The sequence below is a fragment of the Paramisgurnus dabryanus genome, chromosome 20, assembly GCF_030506205.2.
Source record: "Paramisgurnus dabryanus chromosome 20, PD_genome_1.1, whole genome shotgun sequence".
In the NCBI taxonomy this organism is placed as follows: domain Eukaryota; kingdom Metazoa; phylum Chordata; class Actinopteri; order Cypriniformes; family Cobitidae; genus Paramisgurnus; species Paramisgurnus dabryanus.
Genome location: NC_133356.1, coordinates 27,491,859 through 27,502,111, shown reverse-complemented (window position 1 = coordinate 27,502,111; position 10,253 = coordinate 27,491,859). Strand labels below are relative to the sequence as shown.

General features: G+C 37.2%; 1 protein-coding gene across 2 annotated transcripts; it reads right to left on the bottom strand.

The window, feature by feature from the left end:
- Nucleotides 1-56: 56 nt before the first annotated feature.
- LOC135733253 (protein NLRC3-like) lies at nucleotides 57-9,767 on the bottom strand. 2 transcript variants are annotated; one of them, XM_065251661.2, is made up of 6 exons: nucleotides 9,618-9,767; nucleotides 6,029-7,924; nucleotides 4,488-4,661; nucleotides 4,230-4,403; nucleotides 4,082-4,128; nucleotides 57-3,994 (listed from the first exon to the last, which is right to left on the bottom strand). In XM_065251661.2, exons 2-6 carry the CDS (start codon nucleotides 7,864-7,866, stop codon nucleotides 3,468-3,470), a joined length of 2,760 nt encoding a protein of 919 aa, XP_065107733.1. In that variant the 5' UTR covers nucleotides 7,867-7,924; nucleotides 9,618-9,767; the 3' UTR covers nucleotides 57-3,467. The 2 variants fall into 2 exon arrangements, with proteins under 2 accessions (XP_065107733.1, XP_065107725.1); XM_065251653.2 differs by having other exon boundaries at nucleotides 6,029-7,896; nucleotides 9,618-9,762.
- Between the last annotated feature and the right edge of the window lie 486 nt (nucleotides 9,768-10,253).

Sequence of the window (10,253 nt, the reverse complement as noted above, 5' to 3'; positions counted from 1 at the left end):
GGTATTATTTATGATCTAACAGCAACATGACACACTAACTAAAGTTTGAAAAATGGGATCAGGAAGAACGTGACCGTGACCTTTAACTATACACTGGCTGCCAAATCTCCTTTCACATTGTGGTCATTCGTTATCGCCGTTTCCCGCTGTCTTTAGGAAATCAAAACATTTGTTATTTTTGATGAGGTATTTGTTTCAGAGTTCATTTTATCCACTAGTCAGACCATTAAACAAACTGAAACCGGAAGTAAAGTTCTGACCAAACGCGTAACTGCGACAACGCAGATGCATCCGATGGAACCGTCTATAAATGTTTTTTGTTTTTTAAGAGGAAAAGTTCCTTTTTTCACATCTTGAGATTTGTATTTGTTATTAATGTGTATTTATGCTGCATGGGGCAGTGAAGTCATTAAACATCATAGAGTAACTTTTCTGGTACTACTAACTCAAGTGATTAAGCCCTGTATAAAACGACTTTACTTTTTCCTGTGTAAATATTTTGTGTGTTGCTGCTGTGTCCTTGTTTATCAGATATTTATTCAAACATTTCTGTTTTTAAATTGTGCTTATATTTTTATTATAAAAAAATGCTCAATACATTTTCTGTCTATTTTCATATTACACATTTTTATTAAAGAATAAAAGAGTCTGCTGTAAGCCGTCTTTCTTCTCATGATAAAGTGTGTGGGGTCATGTTCATGTTTACCAAGTTAAATTAAAATATTTAAAATTTATTGTTCACTTATTGTGCAATGATAGAATTCTATTTACATAATTATGACTGATTGTTATTTTTTAGTTTATTTTACATCATATTTATATCCATGTTCTTGAAAAATGTTATTGGAGATATTGCAAATTTTGGAAAAATATGAACTTTAAACCAAATGACATGTAATGTTTATAGTAGAGCAATGGTCTTTAGTAAAAATAGTAGATATTTTTACTGCAATGTTCTCATTTTATGTATGGGCTCTTTTGTACGTCAGTAAATGTTTTTTTTAATCTTATTGTGACTTTATTTTTTTTTAAATAAATGTGCTATAAAAAGCTCAGAGCTAGTTTTGAAGAACTTTCGGTTCTCTTTTAGTCAAAGGTTTTAGTTTAATAAAACTTTCTGCACTACGACAGACCTCTTGTCAGACGTTCTCTAAATGTTATATGAGAATCATACAGTCCAAAAAAGAACGTTTTATGAACATTTATTTATTAGAGGGCTGATTGTAAACTTGAACACACATAACACAGTAATGTGAATTAATGTATCATCCCTAGGATACATTTACATCCATAGATAAAAAACCAACAAAGCATTATTGAAAGAAACCGTGTTTCTAGGTATGTTAGTATCTTTACAATCATAACCTATGTTGAAATAAACATCTGAATGATGACCTTTTTAAGAGTGCAGAATGTCACATGGGTACAAAAGGACACGAAATCAAAACAAACTCAAATACTTTCACTTTTTGTCCCTATCTAGATAAAACATTAAGCTCTTGAAGTTGAAACCTGTTCAACGAGATTCAGTATTTGCCACATACAGTAGTTTTCATGCCAAATATGACAAAGTTATCCGAGCTAATTTGATAAAGTCTAAAAAGAAAAAACTATAAAAGACACTAAAACTTTACACAACAGAAAATCAGTCTAAGGGTGCTTTCACATCTGTAGTTCGATTCATTTGGTCCGGACCAAAGGCAAAAAATGATACATTGTAGCCTTTTAGCAGTTTTGGTTCCTTTTCACACCACACTGATTGCTCTGGGGTCTCATTTATAAAGCGTGCCCACAAAACAGGGCTGGTGTGTACTCCTTTTTTCATGCAAAGGTTTTGATCTATAAAAAAACAAACTTGATGGGAGAATGGCCTTGCAGGGTGGGATCTGAGGATGATTCATGTACGCACACTTGTGGGTAATCTTAGATTTTTAAAGGATTTTTAAAGAAATTACTTTGTTTTATAAGTCTTGATATTTTTTGGCGTATGCAATTTTTGGCTTTTGTGCGTATGTAGACTTTTGGTAAGGTCGGCTTGTAAACAAAGTTTTATGCACTGCAAACGACGAAGCCACCAAATTTCTGAGGCTCCGCCCGCACCTCCTTGCAACTCCAGGTTTGTACGTGACCTGCCATTTTGCTAATGTTGCTAATAGAATCTGTCTACAAACACTTCCTCATCCCATAATGCACAGCGCAGCTGACTACGGCAGCTAGTTTAGTCCAAAAATTTGCAGTACTTTTTGTAGTTAGTTCTGTATGTTTGATCTCTGATCGTGTTCTCACCACAAACAAACCGCCCCAGAGTTTGTTTAAAAACGTATCAAGACCACCTCTTCAAGGAGATCTCGGTCTGTTTGTTTGGTTCGCTTTTGGTGCGCATCACAGTTCGATTGCTGGATTCTCACCTGCCCAAACAAACCGCACCAAGTGAGCTAGCGAACTCTGCTACGATTTAACCAAACTAAATAAATCTATTGTGACGATCAACTGGAAAGCTTCATGCTGCAGTGTACGCATAGCTGGGGGTTCAGTACAAAACTCACGATTGTCCCAATTTTGAATGGCTTGTTTGACTTTCATGCGGCGACGCAAGAACAGACGGATGACGTCAAGGTACCACGAGAGGGATTTGAGAAATCATACGAAGTTTTGAATCGCTCTCGAATCAGCACTTTGATGTCATCCATCTGTCAGTTGTTGCGGTGGGCATGGAGTCGAACAAGTTCATTGGTTCAGAACGTGTACCAAATTGGGGAAGTCACATGATTTCAGCAAACGAGGCTTCGTTACGTAATTTCTGTTTCGTAACTCCAATGGTTTACCATGTTGATCTCTACTGTGGTTTTACTAATTTAGGGTTTTATTATAAATGTTTATCAAATGAAATGTGTTTATTGTGTTTGCTGGTAATTTGAAGTTTTTTTCACAAGCGTGTCTGATGTTTCGAATGCTTTGAAACAGTTAATAAATTAGCGAAGCAATTGGTTCAACTGATTTAAGTTTCGAAAAGCTTCGTTTTCCCCATCAAGTCACCTCTGTTGAGATTTGAATGGCCAGAGAAAAATCTGTCCATTACAACAGCTACTGTGCATTTACTTTTTATCAGTCAACAACAGACATCTGATAACCATAAAAACAAACTGTGTTTTACATCAACACACAATCATGTTGAAATGCTTATATACAAATACTGAAAGATGGGCACCAAACTAAACTAAAATTGGTCACAAAAATGGTGACTTCACATTGTGTATTTTAACAATTCTGATTTTATTTCTCCTAACCAATTTTAGAAGAAACAAGTTGATTAAACAAAACGTAACTAAGAACTCCATCAAATCTGAGCTATGAGAGAGCAACACTTCATCCACATGTCTTCTGCAAACCTTGATAATGGAAACTGTTAGTCATTTTTCTGAAAAACAAAACTATTCTAAGAGTCAAGATTAAAAATGTGGGGGCATCTAATGCAAACACAGAGTTGAATTCGGGTGAAGACCAAATCCAGCACAAACAGGTTTAGTGAATGTTGTGTTGAAAGTGTGTAAGTGTGTGAGTGTGTGTGTGTCAGAGACGCTGAAGAATGACAGAGTACCGGCCGACCAGTCCAGATAAACTCCTACTCTATTAGAGGAAGGTAAAGACACAGGTAAGTCTGCGCTTATCGCATTGTGTACTACAGAGTAGACCCCATTTGTGCGGAATAAAATCCAGGAATTTGGATTATATCCTAAACAACTCTCATTACTGTTGCCCTTTCTCTTTAACTCTTTATATACCACTGATATATAAGCCACTCCGGTCCATTCAACCTCCCAGTAGCAGCGTCCTTTCAGATCCTCTTTACACAGAACATTACAATAATGATCAAATCTCTCCGGATGATCCGGATACGGCTGGTTATCTTTCACGCGTGTCACCGTTCGGTTTCCCTGAGACAGAAGGAGATCAAGACGTGCTGTATTTGAATCCAGTGTGAGATAACAGGAGTCTGTAGATGAGATAACAACACAAACATTCAGGATATGTAGAACTAAGAAGGTATGCATATATTGCTGATGTGTTTATTAAAACGTACATTTTTTCAGTCCTGGCGTAATTCGATTCTCTCCTCCATAATCCAACCTATAGACACACAAACACAAATACTGATGCATAGGAAAGAGATGTAAAGGTGTAAAGACATGAAATGATGTGGGGTATGTGAGTATTAGTGTTGATCATACGTGAGTTTGTTGAGTTTGTAGTTTGGATGATTGAGTTTATCAGAGAGCAGCTGAACTCCTGAGTGTTGTGGGTGATTGTAGGTCAGATCCAGCTCTCTCAGGTGTGACGGGTTTGAACTCAGAGCTGAAGCCAAATAACAACAACCTTCATCTGTCACCATACAACCTGATAACCTATAAAACACACACGCCAACATTTATTTACAGTATTCGTGTAGTATATTTTACTTTGATTAATTAGTATATAGAGATAAATACCTCAGTATTTCTAGCTGACAGTTTGGGCTCTTGAGAGCATCAGAGATGAGCTTCACTCCTGAATCCCGCAGGTCATTGTTAGTCAGGTCAAGCTCTCTCAGAGGAGAATTTGAGGATTGTAGAGCTGAAGCGATGACTTCACACGACTCAACTGTGAGATTACAGTCAGCAAGTCTAAAACAGAGTTAAAAAAAAAGTTTTTTGTTGAAAAAAGTTCATGATCTGTTGGTTTGAAACTATTTTAGCCTTATGTTACTTAGTCTACCCATAAAATATTAAGATTAGACAAATAACATGTGAATTATAATTTTTCTATTTCATTAATAGCTCAAAACCATAATTGGCTCTGGTATGTGGGGGCAATGCCCCCCTGCCCCCAAACTCCACTTCTAAACAGACGTTCCGGAGGAGCCTAAACACAGGCCTGTCAATCATCATTATGGGCGTATCAGGCAGCCTTCAGGCTTTATCTGCAAATCTTCCGGCATCCCTCCTCCTCCCCATCTCCTCCTTCACTGCTCTCTTTCTTCCTCCACGCAGTTCTGTTGTAGGGGGTTAAATTTAGGCCTCGAGCCCCGGGCTCAGGTTCGCTCTCTCTGAAGGTTCAGAGCTCAGGTGCATAGCTCCCTTCAAGGACAGCAAACCAAGTTTGTTTACCACTAAACATTAAGATCTGATTGTGCAGGTGAACTAGTGAACTATGATTTAAACCTGTACACAATGCTGTATTTTCATTTCATGCTCCTTTAACTGTGACATCATGTACTGTACTAATACACAGTGGCGGCTGGTGACTTCTCTTCTGAGGGGCGCAAATTCAAAATATGTGTTCGGAGTGTCATGTGTGTGGCTCGTCACTTCAAAATATTTGTTGGGAGTGTCTTGTGTGTTGATCGTCATTTCAAAATATTTGTTCGGTGTGTCATTTAACCCATGTGCATCATGCATCTTGTCAAAATATGTGCCTGCTGCACACGTGTCAAAGGGGTTTATGAAAAAAAAGACACATTCGCAAAATACTTGCAAGACACTAACTTAACACTGGGGTGGTGAAAGTGCAGTGGATAAGACACTCGCCTTTGGTGTGAGAGAACCGGGTTTGAATCCAATGTGACACACCATTGTGTCCATGAGCAAGATACTAAACCCCTAGTTGCTCCAGAGGCGTGCGACCTCTGACATATATAGCAATTGTAAGTCGCTTTGGATAAAAGTGTCAGCTAAATGAATAAGTAAGTAAGTAACACTAAACTCATGAGATTTAGCAAAAATCTTGCAACGCGAGAGTCACTTTTATCATAAACCCTGTAGACGTGTCTGCAGCAGGCACTTATTTTGACAAGAGATGCATGATGCACATGGTTCACATGAGGTGTTGAACACATGTTTTGACATGACGAGCTAGACACATGATGGGCTAAATACATTTGTGACAAGCTTCGCATCGTGCGCCCTCAAAAAAAAGAAGTCACCGGCCGCCACTGCTACAGTAATACGCAAGGATAACATGTAAAGTACTAAAAAGTCAAATATACACTCACAGAGCTTTTTTACAGTTGTTGACAGCTGGTATAAGTCGTCTTCTGCCCTCCTGTGTTGTGTTGTATTTCTTCGGATCAAACACATCCATCACTTCATCTGACATCTGAAGCACGTAGGCTATTGTTGAACAGTGAGCAGCAGAGAGTTTCTTTGAGGGTTTGTGTGATCTCACAAGCTCCTCAATCTCTCTGAACAGAGTCTGATCATTCACTTCAAGCAGACACAAAAACAAATTGATGGATCTTTCAGCTGAGATATGATCATTTTTAATTCGGTCTTTAATGTACTCTGTGGTTTCCCTAATGGTTTCTGAGGTGTCCACCGTGTGTGTCAGTAGATCCAGTAAGAGTCTCTGATTGGACTCCTGTGAGATGCCCAGCAGAAATCGAAGGAAAAGATCCAGATGTACAGTTTTACTGTTAAGAGCTTTATCTACTACACCTTTATAAAAGCTATCAACTAAATCAATAAACTGCAGTGTGTCAACATGTTTGGTTACTTGGCAGTAAAACACATAGAGAGCAGCGAGGAACTCTTGAAAGCTGAGATGTATGAAGCAGTAGATTTTCCTCTGATGAATCACAGATTCCTCCTTAAAGATCTCAGTGCAAATCCCAGAATCAATCAGTGAGGCGTCAGTGATGTCTATCCCACACTCTCTCAGATCTTCCTCATAAAACATCACATTACCCTTCATTAGCTGTTTGAATGCCACTTCAGCCAGTTTCAAAATCAAGTCTCTGTTGGACTGCAGGAGTTTCTCTGAATCTGTTTCATCATACTTCTCATTCTTCATTTTCGTCTGAATCAGCAGAAAGTGGATGTACATTTCACACATAGTTTTAGGGATTTCTACTCTCTCGTTGTCTTCTTTCAGGAGGTTTTGAAGAACAGTGGATGAGATCCAACAGAAGACTGGGATGTGACACATGATGTGGAGGCTTCTCGCTTTTCTAATGTGTGAGATGATTTTCTCGGCTTGATGCAAGTCGCTGATTCTCTTCCTGAAATATTCCTCCTTTTGGGCGTCATTATTAAATCCCTGGATTTCTGTGAATCGGTTGATGTATTTGGAGGGGATCTGATTGGCTGCCGCTGGTCTGGAGGTGATCCAGATGAGAGCAGAGGGAAGCAGATCTCCTCTCATGAGGTTTGACATCAAAACAGACACTGATGAAGTCTCAGTCACATCAGAAACTTTCTCGCTCGTGTCTGAAAACATCAGCGGCATTCTGCTTTCATCCAGACCATCAAAGATAAACACAACTTTAAACTCATCATAAATCTTTGAGTCCAGATCTTCAAGTTCAGGATAAAAGGCCAGCAGAAGTTTGTGAAAACTGTACTGATCATCTCGAATCAAGTTTAACTCTCGAAATGGAAGCACAAAAATGAAATCAACATCATGATTGGCTGTTCCCTCGGTCCAATCCAGAATTAACTTCTGCACGGAGACTGTTTTTCCAATTCCAGCAATACCTTTGGTAAGAACGCTCTTGATTTTCTCTTTATTATTTAGTTCTTCGGGTAAGGGTTTAAAGATGTCATTGCAGCAGATTGGAGTGTCGTGTGATTTGGGCTTTTTCTCCATGTGTAAAACCTCATGTTCTTCATTCCCTCTTTCAATCTTTCCCTCTATAATGTAGAGCTGTGTGTTTAGGAATGTTTGATTTGTTTGTAGTTTGATTCCCTTAAGTAAACTCTCATACTTGTTCTTCATAATGGTTTTGTGTTTGTCTTTGACATTCTGCAGAACATCATCTGCTGGATGATGAGAAACCTGCTGCAGGTCTTTAGTCTGATCCAGCAAATCTGATGCTGCAGTGTCCTCCTCCATCTCCTTCGTGTCCTCACTGGTCTTCTTAATCTTTATTAAAAGATTAAAATACAAATACCTGAAAATACAAAAATATAAAAAATCCAAATTCATACTTGCATTAAAATCTGAATGCTTCAATTTCACATCCTTCAAACATAATACGGTCAGTCTTCCAAAACCAGAAAAACAGGATGACAAGGCATAAAAGCAACTAGCCATGAAAAATCCAGTTTCAACTTTAATCAAAAGGGGAAGGTAAATATAAGCTTATATAAGGAAATATAAGCTAGCTTCTTCCTTCTCCTTTCTTGTTTTTTTTTTTTTCATTTCTTTTGAACATGTTGAGACTTTTTATTTGTTCATTTTCTGTTATAATATGTTTGCTTACTAATGATCATGTTCTGAAGAAGAAAAAAAGAAAATAATAAATTCATTCATTCATTCATCATAATTTCTGGATGTATTGTGAAAATTTCAGTCGAGTATCTGTTGAATTTTAATAAAAGCGAACCTCAGGGTTTACATAAAGTCACCCAACAGCAAATGTAAAGACCCATGAACGATGTGATTAAAAATAGGGTTTTTAAAAAAAGGCAATTTAAAAATTCCCCATTATACATAAAAACATTTTGTTGTTGAGAAATGACATTTGTATGCTTCTCGTTTTTTTCTACAGTAACGTTACTCAAGATCAGAAAACATTTTTTTGCTATTTTGATCTTGTTTTATCCCATTTCAATTTTGAGTAGCCTAAATAAAAACATTAGTTTCATTAGGCATTTGGCAGAAATGTTGTCAATAGAATGAAACAAAAATGATAATTCACAAAAGTGAACATTTTTCAACTCTATAGAAGACACAATTTCACCACTAACAACAATAATATATGTTGTATAATGATAATACCGACGTAGGTATTAAAAATATTATATAGGTAGGTATAGACCCTTTTACAGCTCACGTGATCAAATAGCCTGCGCGCGCATTTGGGCAACGGAAGTAGTGTTATTCCCCATTGGTTCTAACGTGGTAGCAACTCAGAACGTTTATTAAAACAGTTTCCCAGCATCAAATTGTCTGGTTGTTGCGTTTGGTTGCTCAAATATAATATACTAATATACGTATATATGTATCTGGCAACTTTATTTTTGGCCATCTGCTAACGTCTTCTATCCACTCCACTATAGTACACGGATCTGGTAGCTGTGTTGAAAATGTTGATAAAGTCAACTTTTTTAAAATAACTTACTGTTTGTGTTGCTTCACTGTTGATTCTTACGATACTTCCGTTGCCTAAATGCGCGCGCATACGCTGCCACGTCATCATTGTGTACAAACAGTAAAAGGGTCTATACTGTAAAATATTAACTCAATTCTTCGCTGTCTAAACACGTGGGCACGCGATTCGATCGACGTAAATATCAAAGTATCGCGAGAGCAAATCAAAAGCTGAGATGCTCGAGATCATGCAACGCGAAAATGTGGGAATGAGAAATAAAAAGGTTAAAATAAAGCATTGTTGCATAAGATTGCCATCTTTGTCTGGTCAAAGAAATGTGCAAAAATGCTCAGAACCGAGGACTGCGTAAACATGTCCATATGAAAATTGGCCATTTAATTTCGATATTGACATTTAACAATTAAACAATATTACACCAAAATAACAATGGAGTACATTTCATAGTTTTACTATAAAATCAAGTAAACTGCTTTAATGTGAAGTTAAAGGTTTCATTTTGTATTAAGTATTATACGTATTTTAGACTTACTGAGAAAGTCTCCATGAAATGTCGATTTCCTTTCCTTTCGTCAAGATTTTGCTTTCACTTTCTCAGCAATACGTACTGTAGATCCACCGAGTTTATCCATAATTTGTCCAACAGGGGGCACTGCTTACTTGTCAGTAAATTTCTTGCATTGCCAATATGGTTGGGTTAAATTAACCTAGAAATTCCTTTAAATTAACCAAATCTTTAACAACCTTTATTACAAGACATCTGGGAATGTCAACCTTTTTAAAAGCAATATATAAATAAGTAAAATAACAAAATGTAAAATAAATACATTATGTATTCTCCCTATTTTTTTTTTACAGTTAGCTGAACCAAACAACGTATGTGTGTATTTCCCATGATTAATAAACAAACAAAATTTTGCTTATTTGAAAATGGACCATTGAGCAAACAGTTTGTGCAGCTTAAACCTCACGCAGCGCTGCCCAGAATGATCAGCAGATGTACCGAGTGTGACACAGAAACACAAAACAGTCTGCTCAAGAATTGCTCTTGCAGTACTTTGATATCATACACTGGTTGGTCTGCGAAGTGTCATATGAGGGTAAACACACTAAATATATAGGCTACCGGTATGTATATAAAAATTCAACCCGCCAAAGTGGCTAGTGG

Excerpts from the sequence above, each read along its gene's own strand:
- LOC135733253 (XM_065251653.2), bottom strand. Across the intron at positions 4,129-4,229 it reads TACAAACTCAACAAACTCAC|GTTGGATTATGGAGGAGAGA; the intron begins GTATGATCAACA and ends GTGTGTCTATAG. Across the intron at positions 3,995-4,081 it reads TACGCCAGGACTGAAAAAAT|ACTCCTGTTATCTCACACTG; the intron begins GTACGTTTTAAT and ends TCTCATCTACAG.